The sequence below is a fragment of the Hemicordylus capensis genome, chromosome 2 (assembly GCF_027244095.1).
Source record: "Hemicordylus capensis ecotype Gifberg chromosome 2, rHemCap1.1.pri, whole genome shotgun sequence".
NCBI lineage: Eukaryota > Metazoa > Chordata > Lepidosauria > Squamata > Cordylidae > Hemicordylus > Hemicordylus capensis.
Genome location: NC_069658.1, coordinates 293,757,811 through 293,777,066, shown reverse-complemented (window position 1 = coordinate 293,777,066; position 19,256 = coordinate 293,757,811). Strand labels below are relative to the sequence as shown.

The following is a 19,256-nucleotide window of genomic DNA, read 5'->3' as shown; positions in this document are numbered from 1 at the left end:
CCAAGACCAGGAATGTGTTCCCCGGGACAGCACTCCCCTCTCCCTTAAGCTGGAACCTATCCTTGCTCTATTCATAGCATCCATGGCCTGATGCTCTCATGAGGGAGGTGTTATGTGGAGAAGGGAGTATTTTGCCTTTTGGCATCATGGCAGATTTGTCAGGGCAGCTCACTTCTCTTCTCTCTGTTTGGATGGTCCTTCTTATGAGGTGTCCCCATGGCCTGCTATTCTCATGCCCAGCAACTGAGCCCTGGATCGGAAGAAGGTTTCCTTGAAGAAGGACCTCTGCTGACCCAAAACTGTCCTGCTCACGAGCTGGCCTCTGTGGGTGCCCACCCCAAAAGGGGAAAGGACTGGGGCCCCCTCCCCCACCCTAATTTGTTGAAAAGTAGAACTTGGCTGCTCTGCAGTCCCTTTGGGGGTCTGCCTTTCAGACCCCAGTAATAGCACCCTAATGCAACCCATTTGCATGGATGGTCCAGGTGGTGGGGCTGCAGAGAAGACCCTTCAAAACATTCAAAACTCCCGGGCCAGGACTGTTGTTGCGGCATATGTAGATCTGGAGGCATGATGCTTCCTGGAAGTAGAGAGCCCCAGTTAGCTCCGACCCCAGTACGGCTGATTCACATGTTGGGGGGCACGGGAAGGGGTGCATCGAGTAGCATGGAGGGTGCGTGGTTTGGCACCCACTTTGTGGTGGTCACCGAGACAGGGTAAGCACTTGCACGAGTGGACTGGGGTGTGTGTTGTTTTCCGTGTGTTGTTTCCCGATTCATGACTGACAGCTTACTCTCCAGCAGCACTTCCTTGCAAAGGAAGTTCCCCACAGATAGTTCTTGCACCACTTCCCCACAGATGGTTCTTCTCATGAGTAAGGGACCCAACATCACTTCCCTGGGGAAGGGGCTGGGCTCCCTTTCTCCACACTTACTTGGTGAAAAATAGAATATGGCTGCTCTGGAATCCCTTCTGGGGGTCTGCCTTTCAGACCCTGCCAATAGCACCCCCACACAAACCATTTGCATGCATGGTGCGGGTACTGGGCCGCAGAGAGGGCCCTTCCGCCATTCAGAATTCCCAGGCCAGGGCCACTGTTGCCACTGTGGGGCACGTCGGGCAAAGGGAGATGGTGATTCAAGGGATCCCTGCCAAGCTGCCTAGGCATGTGGGCAGAGAAACCCATTCATATGTGCTATGGGGAGACCTGCCAGCCAGGTTGTGATCCATCCACTAAGACCTGCTGAGATTCCCTTCCCCAGGACTTGCAAGGACATTGTATCCTGTATGTATGCCACCATGACCTGTCACTTTCATGAGAGAGTAGTCCTGGTCTGTAAAGGCAGGGCACTATATGGAGGCCACACAAACATCACATAAGAATTCTGATTGCTCTCCAGGATGGTTCTTCTCATGAGTATGACTTAGGGAGCACACATCCCCCTGCCCCCTGGCAAAGGGGCTGGGCCCCCCTTCCCCAAGCTTTCTGTGCGTAGAATAGCACTTGGCTGCTGCAGCTGCCCTGATTGTGTCTGCCTTTGGGCTCTCCCTTCCTGGTGCCATGATGGGGTACCCTGCTTGTGCTTCCACTTATGGTGCCTGTTGCCCACCCCCCCGGCCGGCTGAGCAGGTTGAGAGGCTGGTTGGTCTGGGATGGGGCGTGTTGGCATCCCTGCAGCCTGGCAACTCCATAGCTGCATGGTTGACAGGGGTGGGGTGGGGCTGGTTTTCCAAGTGGCTGCCAGCAAGAAGTGCTGAAAGTTTGGAGCAGCCACATCCTCGGGTGGGTCTGCGCCACCACCTCTATGACTGGAGTTAGGAACTGGGCGCTTAACTGTGATTAGGGATGGGTATTGGTTTGGGCTTAAGGCTTCGGTGGCATAACCACAGTTGTTGGCGGTAAACCATAGGAAAAATCTTGGGTGAAAATTGGAATTAGTCAGGGCAGATTGGAGTTACCTTTGAGGCTTAACTGGGGTTTTCTGAATTTGGGTGTGCTGCAGTTACAAACACTGCTGGTTGGCTTTAACCTCATTTAAACTGTACCTGTGAACTGCCCATAGTGTATTACAAATGTTAGAGAAATAATTGGAATAGTTTAAAACTACTTATGGCTAGAGTTGGAGTTATGCAAGGGAGCACAAATATACTGTGATATACATAAATTGAAAAATAGCTAAGTCCGCCTGCTTGTATTTGTGTTTGTTCTGTTTTCTGCTAGGAGAAAACTTGAATGTCAAAGAATCTACAGACTTGCCATCACTTCCAGAATGGTCAATGAAAACAGACGCTCTAGACTGTGGGATAAGCCAGTCTCTTAATTTGTCTGAAGATAGAGGATTGGTTCCTGAATCCCCCACTCAGTCATCTGAATCCTCGGAGAGGTTTGTTTGCATCAAGACCTTTTTGTTTGCTTTCTGCCTTGTTACACTGTGGTGACAACAGCAAAGTGTAAAAAAGAATGATGAATGGATGTTAAACTTCAGTTGTATCTCAAGTGTGTGATGAGACCTCTAAAACAATATATTTTACCTTAAGTTTAGATAGATAGAAAATATCTATAAATAATAGTTTAGATAGAAATATCTGGATTGGCTGTTCTCATCTGAGGGACAGGCAACTCGGAGCTGTACCTTTGGAAGGTCCACCGGCTCTTGGATAGAGACGGATCAGGCAGAGTTGGGCTGAGACAACAGCAATAGGTAGCAACAGAGGCGCTCTTAACCCTGGACTTCCAGGCTGAAGTCCAGGGGCCCACAGCCCCTGGGAGCCCCCAAATCCTCTTAAGTGTGTCCCAAGTGGTGTGGTGGCCCGGCTGAGCATGATGATGCTTAATTTGCAGTGGAGGGGGGCCTCAAGAGGGCTTTAGGTCCAGGCTCCAAAATTACCTAGGTGCACCTCGGGGCAGGAAGGAGATGACAAGGGTAGCAGAGATGGAAAGGCAGTGATGGGCCCATCACCCACACAGCAGGGAGAGAGACAGAAGTGGCCCATGCCAATCAAATGAGAGCATCACTTTTGGCAAAGGGCTTTTCCCTGTCATGAGTCTGTACAGCAGGCCTGCTCAACTTAGGCCCCCCAGCTGTTTTTGGACTACAACTCCCATAATTCTCAGCCACAGCAGCCAATAGTCAGGAATTATGGGAACTGTAGGCCAACATCTGCAGGAGGGCCGAAGTTGAGCAGGCCTGCTGTACAGGGATTTGGGGCATTATATAGGGAGTGGGAAGAAGCTGCTGAGGAGGAGACTCTGGGTGATCTTTGTTGACTAATCTGCTATGGAAGGTAATTGAGAGCTCAACACAAGAAAGGGGAAGAAGGGTGGGGTTGTGTAATGGGAAAGATGTCTTAGGACCTGGTTTAAGGCCTTACTAGGTACACTTCTAAGTAATTGCAGGGACTCCCCTCCCCACCGCCCCCAGTGGGTAAAAAGAAGGTCCAGCTCTGATATGTGAAACTACAGCTCTGTTGTGAGGTATTTTTCCATCTCTTCTCTTGGCCATAGAATCCACCTAACACCTCTGCCCTACTCCCTTGCTTGCTTCTTGGTTTCTACCTGCTCAAATCCTTCCAAGATGCATGTTGTTCCTGCTTTCTGGCCCCTTTTCCTTTCTGTTGCTCCTTCCCTGCCTTTCCATATTTAGGGCAAACAGAAGCTGTACTTGACTGAACCGGAGAGTTGACTCGTAATTCTGCATTTTCCCTTTTGTCATTTGAATATTCCATCAGTGGGTCCCCTGCTTGAGGGAAACTGAAATGCCACATGGCAACTGAATGGATTCTTTGTTTTCTAAACCTGCTTTATTTGTTGTTTGGAGAGGGGCCATAGATCAGGGGTAGAGGATGTGCTTTGCATGCAGAACATCCCAGGTAGGGCTGGGAAGTGTCTCTTTCTGAATCCCTGGAGGGATAATAGATAATAATACAAAGCTAGATAGACCAGTTGTGTGATTCTGTATAAGGCAGCTTCAAATGTACGTGTACAGTGGGGGAAATAAGTATTTGATCCCCTGCTGACTTTGTCCGTTTGCCCTCTGATACAGAAATGACCAGGCTATAATTGGAATGGTAGGTTTATTGTAGCTGTGAGAGACAGAATAACAACAAACAAACCCTCAAAAGCCCAGTGCCCAAAAGTCAGCGATGGATTTGCATTGTAGTGAGGGAAATAAGTATTTGATCCCTTCACAAAAGATGTCTTAGTACTTGGTGGCAAAACCCTTGTTGGCAATCACAGAGGTCAGACATTTCTTGTAGTTGGCCACCAGGTTTGCACACAACCCAGGAGGGATGTTGTCCCACTCCTCTTTGCAGATCCTCTCCAAGTCAGAAAGGTTTCGAGGCTGATGTTTGGCAACCCGAACCTTCAGCTCCCTCCACAGATTTTCTATGGGATTAAGGTCTGGAGACTGGCTGGGCCACTCCAGGACCTTCATGTGCTTCTTCTTGAGCCACTCCTTTGTTGCCTTGGCTGTGTGTTTTGGGTCATTGTCATGCTGGAATACCCATCCACGACCCATTCTCAATGCCCTGGCTGAGGGAAGGAGGTGCTCACCCAAGATCTAACGGTACATGGTCCCGTCCATCGTCCCTTCGATGCGGTGAAGGTGTCCTGTCCCCTTAGCAGAAAAACACCCCCAAAGCATAATGTGCCCACCATGTTTGACAGTGGGGATGGTGTTCTTGGGCTCATAGGCAGCATTCCTCCTCCTCCACACACAGCGCGTTGAGTTGATGCCAAAGAGCTCGATTTTGGTCTCATCTGACCACAACACTTTCGCCCAGTTCTCCTCTGGATCATTCAGATGTGCATTGGCAAACTGCAGATGGGCCTGTACATGTGCTGCCTTGAGCAGGGGGACCTTGCGGGCACTGCAAGATTTCAGTCCTTCACGGCATAGTGTGTTACCAATTGTTTTCTTGGTGACTATGGTTCCAGCTGCCCTGAGATCATTGACAAGTTCCCCCCGTGTAGTTCTGGGCTGCTTTGTCACCATTCTCATGATCATTGCAACTCCACGAGGTGAGATCTTGCATGGAGCTCCAGACCGAGGGAGATTGACAGTTGTTTTGTGTTTCTTCCATTTGCGAGTTATCGTGCCAACTGTAGTCACCTTCTCACCAAGCTGCTTGGCGATAGTCTTGTAGCCCAGTCCAGCCTTGTGCAGGTCTACAACCTTGTCCCTGACATCCTTCGACAGCTCTTTGGTCTTGGGCATGGTGGTGAGTTTGGAAGCTGAGTGCTTGGTTCTATGGACAGGTGTCTTTTATACAGGTACTGTAACAAGCTGGGATTAGGAGCACTCCCTTACAGAGGGTGTTCCTCATCTCAGCTCGTTACCTGCATATAGTGAAAAGACACCTGGGAGCCTGAAATCTTGCTGGTTGATAGGGGATCGAATACTTATTTCCCTCACTACAATGCAAATCCATCGCTGACTTTTGGGCACTGGGCTTTTGAGGGTTTGTTTGTTGTTATTCTGTCTCTCACAGCTACAATAAACCTACCATTCCAATTATAGCTTGGTCATTTCTGTGTCAGAGGGCAAACAGACAAAATCAGCAGGGGATCAAATACTTATTTCCCTCACTGTATCTACCAGGTGGATTTCAGTAAACAAACCAAGCCAGTTCTTTTAAACATTTTTTAAAAATCAAAATGTTTATATTATATTTTTTCATGCCTATGTTAATTGTCCATCCAGTGTTCTCATGAGGACTAATGTAGTGCTGTGCCTACATTAGTAATGTAGTGTGTGTGTTGAAATTTTGGTTGCAGAGATCAAGGTTCAAATCCTTGCTTAGCTCTAAAACTTGCTGGGTGACCTTGGATTCATAATGGTGTCTCAGCTATTAGCTGAGAATCTGAGCTGGGGGTCCTCCTAAGCATGTGATTTGTTCATTCATGCTTTGTGGCTGACCTTTACTTGACTTCACATGTTTGTTTTCAAGACACAAGTAAGGAGAGAGGCACATGAAAATGGAAAGTATGTTTTTTTAAAATTGAGGGCGAAATTGGCAATGTTTGGTGCATTCTGCGAGAACAGCTTTGAAAATGTAAATGTGCAGCATACTTAAGGAACAGATGTTTCCCATTGTTTCAGTATCTCTGGCGAGCAGAATGTTAGTCCCTATGCAGTAAAATAACTGACCATTGTTATTGCATTTTTCTTCCCTTGCATTTTGACTATGAGGAGAATCCTGCTTCTTAATGCCTGTGTTAGAAAACCCAAACATATCAATCATTAATAGGCAGCAAAAAACAAATACATTCTGAGCCATTGTTGCAGTGACAGCTTATTCTGAGGGTTACTTTTTTTATACAACAGAAGCCCTATTTGCTCACTCTGTAACTCCCTATACATGGTTAGAAATGCCCCTGAAAGCCCCATCCCTGATGTAGTCAGTTTGTCCCTTGACACCTGATAAGAATAGTGAAAGGCATGAGATGCAGAGGCCCCCTGCCTCCACAGGTGGGGTTGCCTGGAATGGAAGGAGGGCAGAGCATAAGATGCAGCAGAAAGCCTTCTCTGTGGGCTGAATGCTTTGAGCTCATAGGAATCTTTATTTAATGTCTCTTGGCATACCAGAAAAGTACAGTTTTGGTGTTACTTATAAGCCTTTAGAAATAAAGCCTTCTCTGCTCAGTATACTTGTTTGACCCTGAGTTTTATTCACTATTAAATAGTTAGTGGTAATCTCCTTGCTGTGAAAAGATTGTTACAAGTATTACTTTCAAATCCCAAATTAGCTCATAGTTTAGTTTGTTGTTGGACAGCAGAATGGCAATATTCAGTTTCAAAGTAAAATATGTCACCTGTTTTAAATTGAACATCTTAAGGCAAAACTACATAGACCTTTGGAAAATATGGTTGTAGTGTGATTGCCGGTTTTCTTCTTTTAATTTAATTTATGCAATCAGTTTTTAAACTTTTGTAATTCATACTTTATTATTATTCCTTTTCGGGAACATCTAGATTTTTCATGACCATAGCAATGCCTTGCAGATATAATTGTTTACATTCAGAAGTGATTAGAGCATTTAATTATTTTTATAGATGCAGTTACTGAAAATGGTGGTTTGAGAATAAAGGCAAGAAGTTCATTAACACACAGAAGTTGTTTGTTTCTGTGATTTAATTTGAACAGTTTTTGAGTGCCTTATTTCTTGGATTGCTATGTTCAGTAGTATAACCACTCAATTACCAATAATTTCTTTTTCATGCATTAGCTACTACTACATGTTCCATGTCAAAAATAAGTGTTAATATAAATGGGAGTGTTCCCCCATTATGCAATGTGGTTAAAAGACTAATCAGTTTTGTTGTGATGCTATTGAAACTTCTCTCTTACAGCCCTTTGGTGGAATTGCAGTGTGTTTTCTTGTCCCCATTTCCCCCACTGAAATACATTTTAAGCTGTTGATTTATGTGTATATGTGCATGCATTTGTGTGTGTTTGGATTTTTTGTTGTATGACCTTTGTCTTTAGGGAGTTCTGTTGAAAGCTGAAGATACAAATTCAGAATAAGTGTGTTCAGGATCTAAACATAAACATTGTTATGTCGCTACAATCAGTAAATTACAACCAGTCTTTATAGAAACATGTTTCAAAACGTTTGTTTTTATTTATATTTGGTTGCCTTTCTTTCCTTCTCTACTTTGAGTTTTTAAGTGATAGTTTTGTTACAAATCTAAAATCTCTGCAAAAGACTGTATTGTGACAACCAATATGGGCAAGATACTTTTTTTTTTTTTTTAAAGGAAACAGGGTGGGCTACAGGGGCACTTTGTATCACATTCTATTAATAATCCAGAATGGTCTCATCCCTCGGCTACAATGCAGTGTTAAGCCAATAAAGAGCTGAAAGGGAGGGAGCTGGCAAGATATTTTGAGGTAATATTGCGTGATGGATTCTCCTTTTGCAGAAAGTTGGCAACTTGCAAAGTGATTGTAAACTTGGTGGATGTAAACTTATTTTATTTTCAAACAAGTGTGAGGTTTAATCTGGCAGTTTAAATATAGATTTCTGTGACTGAAACTCTTTCAAGGATCTCACAGATCAGTTGCAAAGGTAGGCTTATCCTAAATGCTGTAACTTCAAAACATATAAACCCTTATTCACATAAATATGTTTTCTAGTTGGGAACTTATTTAAGCAAAACTTTCAAAAGGAAAAAATGAAACCACTTCTCTTGGCCTGTCCTTTACCATTGTGCTGTCAATCTTCCTAAGAGGTATTGTCAATAACAGTATTGAAGAGAGTTTATCTGGGTTTTTCATCACACAAGGGATTCTATGTGTTGCAGCTGTGTTTCCAACCTTGCCAAACTTTAGGCTTAAGTTCCAGATTTTTTTTTGTTTGTTCTAGAGGAGCCAGTCTTATTAAGGCCAATGTCTGGAACAGTTTCCCACAATTCTCTTCTATAACATTTGCTTATTAACATCCAAACATACTGTAGACAATCTGATAGCTATTTTACAATGATAGTATAACTTCAGTCTTTTATATGGGTCAGCATTTCAGAGTACTTAGAGAGTGTTGAATTTTTAATCGCAGGCCACAGAAAACAAAAGCTGAAGTCCAGAAGTAGTAATGAAATAAGTATTAGATTTTGTCTGTAAGCAGAATAGAAGATTTTAAAAAGTATTTCGTGTTGTTGCTGGTTGACATCTGACAACTTTGAAATTAGTATAATCTTCCTTTCTCTGTAATAATAGCTTTGAAGATTAGTATTGCCTCAAATTGTTTTTGTTTCAGATTTCTGGATCTTCCAGTGGCTGTTTGTGAGGCTCTTTTATCAAAATGGCGGCGGGGGGGTGGAATTTGGGAAAGTTCAAGAATTGGTCCTAAATTGTGACAACAAAATTAAAAATTCACTAGCCAACCCCTGCACAGAGCATCTGTGTGCTCTTTGGGGCCGGTGGTTACCTCCCCCCCCCTTCTGCCCCAGTCTCTGCTTCCTGACCACGGCCGGCCCGTGCCAGGACCAGCCACTTCTCCTCCCCACCGCCACTTCTGCCCCCCTTTTCTTTCCCCCCTCCTTGGCCTTGCCTCCGCAGCCGGGCTGGGCCCGCCACCGTCTCTGGCCTCTGCGGCCGGGCCCGCGGTGGCGGCAACCAATCCTCCTGGATGCGCCTCAGCCAATCAGGTGCCTCTGCCACCCAGCCAATCAGCTGGGTGCCAGGATGCACAATCTAAGGTGCACCCAGGAGAATTAAATATATAGATGTTGACTGGCATTACCCAATTTTACTTAGTAAAGAAAGCCAATAGGGTAATACAATGGTTTGTAAAGTGACCATACATGCACGCATACGCTAGTACTTTATGGAGAGTGAAATTTGCCATCACACCTGTGCCAGAACATATAAAGTATCCTTTTAAATTGGAAGAAAGAACCTTAAATCAAGTTTTATGTATCTAGCTCTCATCTGACCCCAGAAATTTCATCTTGTGGATTATAGACAGAGTAACATTAGACAAGATATTGGTCAGTCATGATCTAATTACACTTTTATATTTGTTTTCTGCAGTCCTGTATCCTACAGTACAGGGCACAATGTGTAATTAATGTATAAAATTAAGTTTAAAAAATTGTCATGGTTTTACACAGAAAAGTGATAGATTGCAGTGATTCACTTTTAAAGATTATGGTTTGATTTGAGAGTCACAAATTTTCAGCTTGTGGAATGAGGTTTCCCATTTGTTCTCATGGCACCCCACTCCCCCTACAGAGCTCCTGAAAAACTTACCTCGAGAGTCAAGGGATCCTCTGGAATAGTGTGAGATAAGGTATGGGTTAGAGGGTGGGGGGCTTCAATTAAGAAGGAATCATACATGCTCCTTCCTTGAGAGGAAATGCCTTTGCATCATTTGTGTAAGACGTTTCTGGATCCAACTTTATGTGTAGGTTTATTACACCTACACTGTTATTTGTATTACATTCAGATTTCCTTCCTTTTCTTTGTAGTCAGATTACATATATGTTACAAGGAATGATGCAAAGCTATCAGTTATCCTTATTGTGCAAGTGCGCTGAGACAGCAAGAGATTGTGCATCTCTGAGCATCTACTAGGCTATGCAGTCTTCTTGTATGTGTGTGTCCTTATTTGTTGCAGCAGTGCAGCATTAGCCTGGATGCCAGCCAGATACTATAATCACACTTTATTTATTTTTTTTAAACCTGAGATAAATTTTAAGATCTTATAAAACCATCAATTATCTATCCTGCTATTGAATGCACATTCATGTAGTCATCTTTTGTAGATTCCAGTGTAGAAAATTATCTCTAATCCATAATGAAAAAAATAATGTATCTCTTGAACTAATGTATTTAAATCTGATTGGAAATGCAAGTCTTAGTTTTTGCTTAGTGAATAAATTGTATTAACGAGAAAAAAGAGAGATGAAAGTTCATAGGCCTTACAGCTTGTTGTTTCAAATGGACTATCTAAAAGAAAATGTCTTCCTCAAATGTAAACCCTACCATGCCCGATATTTTTAAAAAGGATTAGGAAACTCTGGGGCACCAAAGTGGAGAAGAGAAGGGCCAGCTTTTTAATTCTGTTCTTTACATATCCCATATGTATCCTTTCCCCATCTTCAAAGTTGCCTTTAATCCTAAAGTGAGATGTATTGAGAGAGTTGTATTTCCCTTTAGTTAAATTGAGCTATGGCAGAAATAATCCTCTTGACAGTGATGTAAACTTAATGGGCACTTTGAAAGCTTATTAAAATAATTTTTACAAGGAAAGGTAAAACACTCGAAGAGTTGTGTGTTTTTTAGAAACAAACTTTATATAAGAACAAGTGTAATTATACTGGCATGATTGTGCCAGTTTAGTTAAGATGGAGAGTGCTTTCAACGTTCCACCATTATAAGCACTGAACATTCAATTGCTTGTAAAATCAAAAAGATTTGTCTAATCCGCCTGGCCATAAGCACACATTCACTAGGTGGCAAGAGACATCTCTCTTGCACATTTGGTGAAGATACATTCAAAAATGGATCAGTCGAACGCTGCTGAATAATCAGCACCACAAGTGGGAATTGAGCACAGTCAATCTTGCAGAGGTATTTGACAAATGGGGCTGGCCGACGATAGAATTGTTTGCAACTGTTGCAAACAAAAAATGTCAGATACTGCTCATGTGCAGGGTACGGCAGAGGCTCATTGGGCAATGCGTTCCAGCATCTATGGAACAAGGGCCTGCTTTACCTGTTCCCACCACATCCATTAATAACTCGAGTAATATCACAGATGATCAGAGATGCCACAAGGGGGATATTAATAACACCTTGGTGACCCAGGCAGCCGTGATTTGCTCCCTTGCTAAGACTCTCGGGAAGCATTTACCACAAGTTCCCAAATCGTCCAGATTTGCTAAGCCAGGGCAACAGAATAATCATGCATCCACAAATAGAAACATTAAAACTAACAGCGTGGTGATTGGCTATTAGACAAAATCTTGCTAAATAATAGAAGGCATTCTACAAGGCACAACTGCAGCAGCAAGTGGAAAAGATTCAAGATGTATGCCAAACAGAAGGGTTTTTTTCTGAGAAAAGCAAAGGTAAGGTAAGGCAACTCCTCTTCTATACGACAACACTTAAGATAGCAGGTTTGGCAAATTCATCTCTCAAGGTCCATTTTGCAGCTATATCATTGGAGCACAAGTTATGGGATGGTGCAAGTTTTTCCCCATCCAGACTGCAAAAAGTTCCTCAAGGGCTTAAACAATTTATACCCACCTGTAAGAAAACCAATTCAACAGTAGGATTTGTCTTTGGTACTGAAGGCTCTAACAGAACACCAGTTTGAACCACTGGCAGAGGCCACATTGCGGGCACTAACCCTAAAAACAGTATTTTTAGTGGCAGTTACGTCAGCACATAGGGTAGGTGACCTAAGGGCTTTAAGAGCAGATTATCCTTGAACTCAATTTTCCCAACACAAGGTGCTGATGCGGCTGGTCCTGTCTTTCATACCAAAAGTGATAATGGAATTCCACATAAACGAAGATATAGTGCTACCAACTTTCTTCCAAAATCCAGACTCACTGTTAGAAAGGGCTTTGCACTCTTTGGATGTGCATTACACGCTACTGTATTACCTGGATGCAACAAAGGGCATCCGTAAGACAAGGAAGCTTTTTATACTTTATATAAGGGGGAAGTCCAAAGGAAAGCCAGTTCAAGGCAAAGGCTGTCACAATGGATTATTCAGGCCATTCAGCTGGCATATCTCAGGGCAAAGGACCTCCTATGGGCATTAGGGCACATTCTACAAGAGCATATGTGTCTTCAGCTGCAAATCTAGCAGGCATATCAATGGCAGAGATCTGCAAGGCGGTGACATGGTCTTCGCACCAGCCATTCATTAAGCATTATGCCATTGATTTACGTCTAACTGCAGAAGCTGTCTTTGTCCGGAGTGTCCTCAAACAAGTTCTGCCTTGAGGTTGCGTTAACTGGACCAACCACCAGTTTGGAAGCTGGCTAATCACCCATTCCTTATGAATGCAATGGTCCAGAGAAACAGGTTGCTCACCTGTGTTGTTGTTGTTGTTGTTATTAATAATAATAATAATAATAATAATAATAATATTTTATTTATTCAATTTCTATACTGCCCTTCCAAAATGGGCTCAGAGCGGTTCACAGATAAAACAAAAACCGTTAAAATCAATCAACAATTAAAACATAGATTTTAAAATACCATAAAACAGCAGTTAAACAATAAAAACAGTTTTAAAAACCCTGAAAAAACCAGGTACATTAAAACCCTTTACAACAATTAAAAAAACCCTGGAAGACCAGGCCAAACAGATAGGTCTTAATGGCTCTCCTAAAAGCCAATAAAGAGTTCAAATTACGGATTTCTGCAGGGAGTGTGTTCCACAGTCCAGGAGCAGCAACAGAGAAGGCCCACCTCTTTTTAACCAGACGTACCGGTGGCAACTGGAGATGGACCTCCTCAGATGACCTTAATGTGCGGTGGGGATCATACAGAAGAAGGTGCTCTCTAAGGTAACCTGGACCTAAGTCGTTCAGGGCTTTCAATGTAATAACCTGCACTCTGTATTTTGCCCAGAAACATATTGGCAGCCAGTGCAACTGTTTCAAAACAGGCATAATGTGGTCTCTCTGAGTTGCCCCAGAGACCAGTCTAGCTGCTGCATTTTGAACTAACTGAAGTTTCTGGACTACGTACAAAGGCAGCCCCATGTAGAGCGCATTGCAGTTGTCAAGACTGGAGGTTAGCAGCTGATGCATCACTGTTTTGAGGTCATCCTCTTCAAGGAATGGAAACAGCTGTTGAATCAGCCGAAGCTGATAGAAAGCATTCCTGGCCATGGCCCCCACCTGAGATACGAGGGTGAGGCCTGGGTCCAGTAGTGCTCCTAAACTGCGTACCTGCTCCTTCTGGGGGAGTGTAACCCCATCCAGCACAGGAAGATCTAACTCATCCCTCAGATTCTGAGCCCCTACAATGAGCACCTCCGTCTTGCTTGGATTCAGCTTCAATTTGTTATCCATCATCCAGCCCATTACTGCCTGTAGGCAGGCTTTTAGGAAATGAACACCATTTCCTGATGATGCAGATGAAGAAGAGAAGTAGATTTGGGTGTCATCAGCATACTGATAACACCCAGTACCAAATCTTCTGGTGACCTCACCCAGCGGTTTCATGTAGATATTAAAAAGCATTGGTGACAGAATGGAGCCCTGGGGAACTCCATAGAACAACTCCTGTTTTGAGGTGCAACTGTCACCAAGCTCCACCATCTGGAATCTACCCTAGAGATAGGAGTGGAACCACTGCAAAGCAGTGCCTCCTATCCCCAATTCCCCCAGGCAATCCAGAAGGATACCATGGGCGATGGTACTGAACTCTCCTGAGAGATCCAAGAGAACCAACAGAGTCACACTCCCTCTGTTGGTTCCCCAGTAAAGGTCACTCATCAGGCCGACCATGGCTGTCTCAATCCCATAGCCTGTTCTAAAGCCAGTTTGAAATGGGTCTAGATAATCAGTTTCCTCCAAAACTGCCTTGAGCTGGTTGGCCACCACCCTCTCAATCACCTTGCCCAATCAATTGGAGATTGGCCTATAACTATCCATCGCTGAGGGATCCAGGGAAGGCTTCTTAAGAAGAGGTCTAACTATTGTCTCCTTCAAACAAGGAGGTACCCTACCCTCCCTCAGCGATGCATTTATGATATTAACTAGGCCACCTCCAAAAATCTTGCTGCTTGATCAAAGCAGCCAAGTTGGGCAAGGGTCCAGAGAAAAAGTGGTAGGCCTCACCACCCCAAGCAGCTGGTCCACATCCTTAGGAGTCACAGATTGAAACTGATCTAACACTGTAAGAGGGATTGCTGGACACCTCCTTCATAGACCCTGCAGAAATAGTGGAGTCCAAGTCAGCCCGAATGCAGGAGATTTTGTCCACAAAGAACCTACTAAAAGTGTCACAGCAGAGCACCTCCGGGAACTGTAACATATGATCTGGACGTAATCCATTGTATTCATAAAACCCGCCCGGACCTCTCCGCAACGTTAACAAAAAAACAAAACCCAAAAAAACAAAAAACCGGAAAAGGAAAACAAGAATGCATATATTGTCAACATTGGCGGTCAGCAAGAAACTGAGAAAGGCATGCCCCAACTGCTGAAAATAACAAAAGCACATGCAGGGCAGTTAGAGGAGGCTTGAGGAGCTAATCAATCTGTCTGCGAGGTCCCTGCGCAGGCGCAGAACCCATTCCTTGTGAATACAACAGATCACCTCCAGAGCATATGTTACAGGTGAGCAACCTGTTTTTCTTTAACTGAGCAGGAGTTCGGGCTGGAGACCACCAAAGTATTTTCCTACTCTTAAAAATGGATGATATGCTTAAAACAGCCAATTTAAAATTTAATTATCAATTTAAAAAAACCAACCAACCATGGATTTTTATCTACCCTGGGGTGTTGTTTTTTTTGTCTGATCAGACAGTATCATGAGCATAGGAGGACTCATTAGGTTAAAAAACAGAGTTCATGACAGTGTTGATCATGTTCATTAGACATTTTCTAGCAAAAATTTTGCAATTTGAAATGTGTTTGCATTGTATCTCTAAGGGATGGATTACAGCTGGTGGAATGGGTGTTGTTCCACAGGGCCTGCCAAATACAATGACAAAGACTCACCTTCTGGGAAATCCTTGAGGGGGATGTCAGCTGCTTTCGAGGCAGGCAGCTAAGTAGTCCACCTCATGAGCAGTCTGCATGGGAAATAAATCATTTGAAGGCTTTGTAGCTTTGTAATTTGTTCAAAATTATTCAGAGCTGGAATATATTTAACGCCTGCAGTATCGTCAGTGCCCTGCTAATGGGGCAAAGAGGCACCTTTTTAAAGTGATGGTTCTCTTTATTTAGCAGGGGGGGAGCAACTGGCCCTATCCACCCCAGCACAGTATCCTTCCAGTGACTGTTGCTGGTGTCTATCTTATGTTTTTTGTTTTTGTTGTTAAGATTGTGAGCCCTTTGGGAAAAGGGATCTTTCTTTCTTTCTTTCTTTCTTTCTTTCTTTCTTATTTCTCTTGTAAACCACTTTGGAAACCCTTGTTTGAAAATGGTATATAAATACTTGTAGTAGTAGTAGTAGTTGTTGTTGTTGTGCTTTGTTTTCAAAGACAAAAAGTAAAGGAAAGTAACTCTGAAGGGTATTGCTCTGGAGGCTAGATGAGGTCTCATAATATCTCTTTTTTATGAGAGAGTGAAGACATGGATCAGTTTCCTGGTCTGCAGACATGCCTCACACTTTAGAAATTCAAGTAGTTGTTTGAATGTTCCATTATGAAGCTGACAACTTAAAGATGTGCACACAGATCTTGTAAAATGTTGACTGTATGTGTAATGATAATTGTATACTTTACTTGTGATAGTATGTGCAGTTTTCTGAGAGTAAGCCCCATTGGATGCAGTGGAACATAACTCTGAGTGAACATGCATAGGATTGTATTGCACATCACATTAACCAGTAATCAACATAGTAGCAAAATCAATACTTAGAAAATCACTTCAATCTGTGGTAAAGGGTGCCTTCAAGTTGATTTTGACTCCTGGTGCCCACAGAGCCCTGTGGTTTTCTTTGGTAGGAGGGGTTTACCATTGCCTCCTCTCTCGCAGTATGAGACGATACCTTTCAGTATCTTTCTATATCACTGCTGCCCGGGAAACATACCAGTGGGGATTCGAACTGGCAACCTTCTGCTTGTTAGTTAAGCATTTCCCTGCTGCTCCACTTATGCGGTAGTGGTTCTCAAAATCCTGGAAATTCAAAAACACAATATAAAATAAAGATGAAAGTGAAGGATGAAATAGAAAGCATTTCATTGATCACGTCTCCAGAATTCTATGCAATAATTTACTTATTTGAATGTGTGCAAGGGTAACTTATTCTTCATCTGCAGAGCAATTTGTAAAATCTGGAGGAAGCAAAGTTCTATCATGCTGATGTGTCATGTAAAGCAGTTATCCTGCATTTTTATTATAATAAATTAGCATTATTATATTATAATAATTTAGTATTATAATAAATTAGCTTCATTCTTTATTATAATAAATTAGCAGGGGAGTTAAAAGTGACTCATATTTTAAATGCTTACATTCAATACTTGGGAATGGAGTTCCGAGTAGCCTGCAGAAGTATGCATGACATGTTAGTGCTTCCTATAGAGACAATAGTTTTGCTTTTAGGTTAGCTCTTGCTGAGAGCTGATTCTTGTTTTCAAGTTTTTGTTCTGTAGCAAGGAAGTTGCTGTGGATTCAGGAAACTTGAAAACTAGAGATGTGCAAATTGATTTGACTCAAATATTTGAGCTCAAATCAAGATGATTTGAGGGAATCACGCTTCAATCGAATCACCTCTAAAATGAAGATTCAAGGTCAAATCTAATCACCCCCCCCAGTTTGAGCTCAAATTGATGTGAGTAATTCAAGCTGTGGGTGCCATTTTGTCTCCGTGTTTTTCTCTTGCTGTTTGGTTTTCTGGCACTGGCTTTTAGTGGCTTGGGATCTCCTTGCTTCTTGGTTGGCTTGTTGTCATTCAAATCAAGTGGCATGGGCAATTGTGCCCTCATTGATGGGCAGGATGGAGCAGGGAGGAGGGAAGCCAAAAGAAGGATTTTCAAATTGTATTTAAGGGGCTGCTTGGAGGCAGAGAGACAGAGAACCATTTTGCTTCTCAAGAGAGAAGGATCAGAGAGAGACTGCATGAGCATTGAGAGGAGAGCGGAGACTGGAGGTGTTGGTGTTGGTCTGGGCCTGCCTACCTGGCCCAGTGAGTGGAGAAAGAGACAGAGTGTGTCTGCTGGGCTTATCTAACTCCCCCCTCCCCCCACTCTCAGTTCTTTTCATTTGCAGTGCTAACTGCTTTTATTTTCTTCTATTTTTTTAAAAAAACAGCAGCCCCATTGGCTTGAACTGGGTGCTAGCTGCTTGGAATGCCCCCCCCGTGTAGTTTTCCTCCTTCATTGCTTGTAGCCAGTCCTCAGTGACTTTAATAACCGGGGTGCTCGGCTTCCCCCTACTCAGCCCAAGCTGCACCTCTTTGCTGCTATTGGCTGTGTGCCTGGTGGAATAATGTTTTGTTTTTGTAGGCTGGTGTGTTCTGTCTGGTGCCCATCCAGCCAGGCTCCCTCTGTTTCCCTTTTTTGTGTTTGTTTCTGTTTTGATTGGGTCTGTGCATGCCCGCCTGCTGGCACCCACCTCCCCTTCCCCCAGCTGTTGAATCCTGGTGTCTGCTCAGCGTGGAATGCCTCTGAGAGCAACACCTAGCAGACTCCAACTGAAGATGCCAGAGTGGAGGCCCCTAGCTGTAGATGCTGGAAGGTGAGAGTTCCCAACCCTTCCACCATGGTCAGATTATTAGAATGTAAAGATCTAAATAGGGCCTAGTTTGGGGAAGTGGGATTTGGTAGGTAGTGGCAGGACTGTAGGGCAGAAGTGGTGGGCTTGGGTTAAAGAGTAACCCACAGTGATCCTCTGTCCTTTGCCTTCCCTTCCTTTAGACTTGGCCCATTGTTGTATGATCCCCTCAAAACAACAACAACAACAAATAGCGCCACCCCCAAATAAAGCCTACTTTTTATTTGGGGGGAGTTAATTTTTCTAGCTTTCTGTGTGCACTACATGCTATAGATAGTTCTGCTTTGGCACGCAGAGCATAAATAGATGACCCAGACCCCACACTCCCTTAAAGGTGTGTCTTCTCTCCCCCATCCCCAACAGAGTTAGGGCTTAATTTAAAAACAAAACAAAAACCCAAGATGTGTAGGAGGGTGCAAGGCAGAGCCAGGTGCAGATTTCCAGGCAGAAGAAGGAGTGATGTTGCTGGTCATTGTGTGTGATGGTGAGAGGGGCCTACTCCTGAAGTCATCCTCACTGCTGTGGCGCTTTGCAGGCTCACCTATTCAGCAAAGTCTGGTCCTGCAACACAGACCTGTGGCAGCTGAGGTAGACATGTGTGTGGAAGAGCTTCTCTGTCTGTCAGGGAATAAGCTCTTCCTCCTGTGGCAGCAGAGCAGGAGGTATCATTGGCTGCTGGCGCAGCCAGACTGTTTTCTTCATTCTCCTCTACAATCCCTGTTGGCAGTGTGACCACACACTGTCTGAGACTGAGGAGGAGCAGGTGGAAATCATTCCAGTTGTTCCTGGACATTCTCAGCCCCAGATGGAGGGCAGTGGTTGTGGTGGCCCCCCAAATGAACCAGAAGCCCCAGTACCACCATCACCAAAATGGTCCCAGACCGATAGCAGCGTGGTGTGGAACCACTTTGAGCTCGGACATGGTGACCCACACTGTGCTGTCTGCATTCACTGCAGGACTCAGGTCAGTAAGGGTAAGGGCCTGAAGCATCTTGGGACGATGGGGATGCTGCAGCACCTGTGATGTCATTACCTGGGAGTCCCTACTCCTGCTGGCAGCAATAGGCCTGTTGTATGGCAATAAGCCTGGTGTGTGGCAATAACCAGGGGGTTATTGGGATCGTGTTGTGGTGAGAAATGGACAGTATAATATTTTTTGGTGATTGCTGTGATGAGCTCCATGTCTGGCCTTGAGACCAATTTGTGCTTCACTCACTGCTCTGGTCTGCACTGCAATCTGCATTGCAAGGTGTACTCTGTCAAAATATGGCTGAAGATGTTGTTCTAGTTGAGCTTATGGCTATGCTTGGTGCTAAGGGTGCTGCTGTGGCAGCTGT

At 43.9% G+C, this 19,256-nt stretch overlaps 1 protein-coding gene across 4 annotated transcripts in view; it reads left to right on the top strand.

The window, feature by feature from the left end:
* The window catches only part of RAD18 (RAD18 E3 ubiquitin protein ligase), a 204,717-nt gene that overhangs the window by 94,781 nt on the left and 90,680 nt on the right, over positions 1-19,256 (top strand). For all 4 annotated transcript variants that reach the window (XM_053299454.1, XM_053299451.1, XM_053299453.1 and 1 more), the window contains exon 11: positions 2,219-2,381. In XM_053299454.1, coding sequence (XP_053155429.1) covers positions 2,219-2,381 — 163 coding nt within the window. The remainder of the gene's footprint in view (positions 1-2,218; positions 2,382-19,256) is intronic.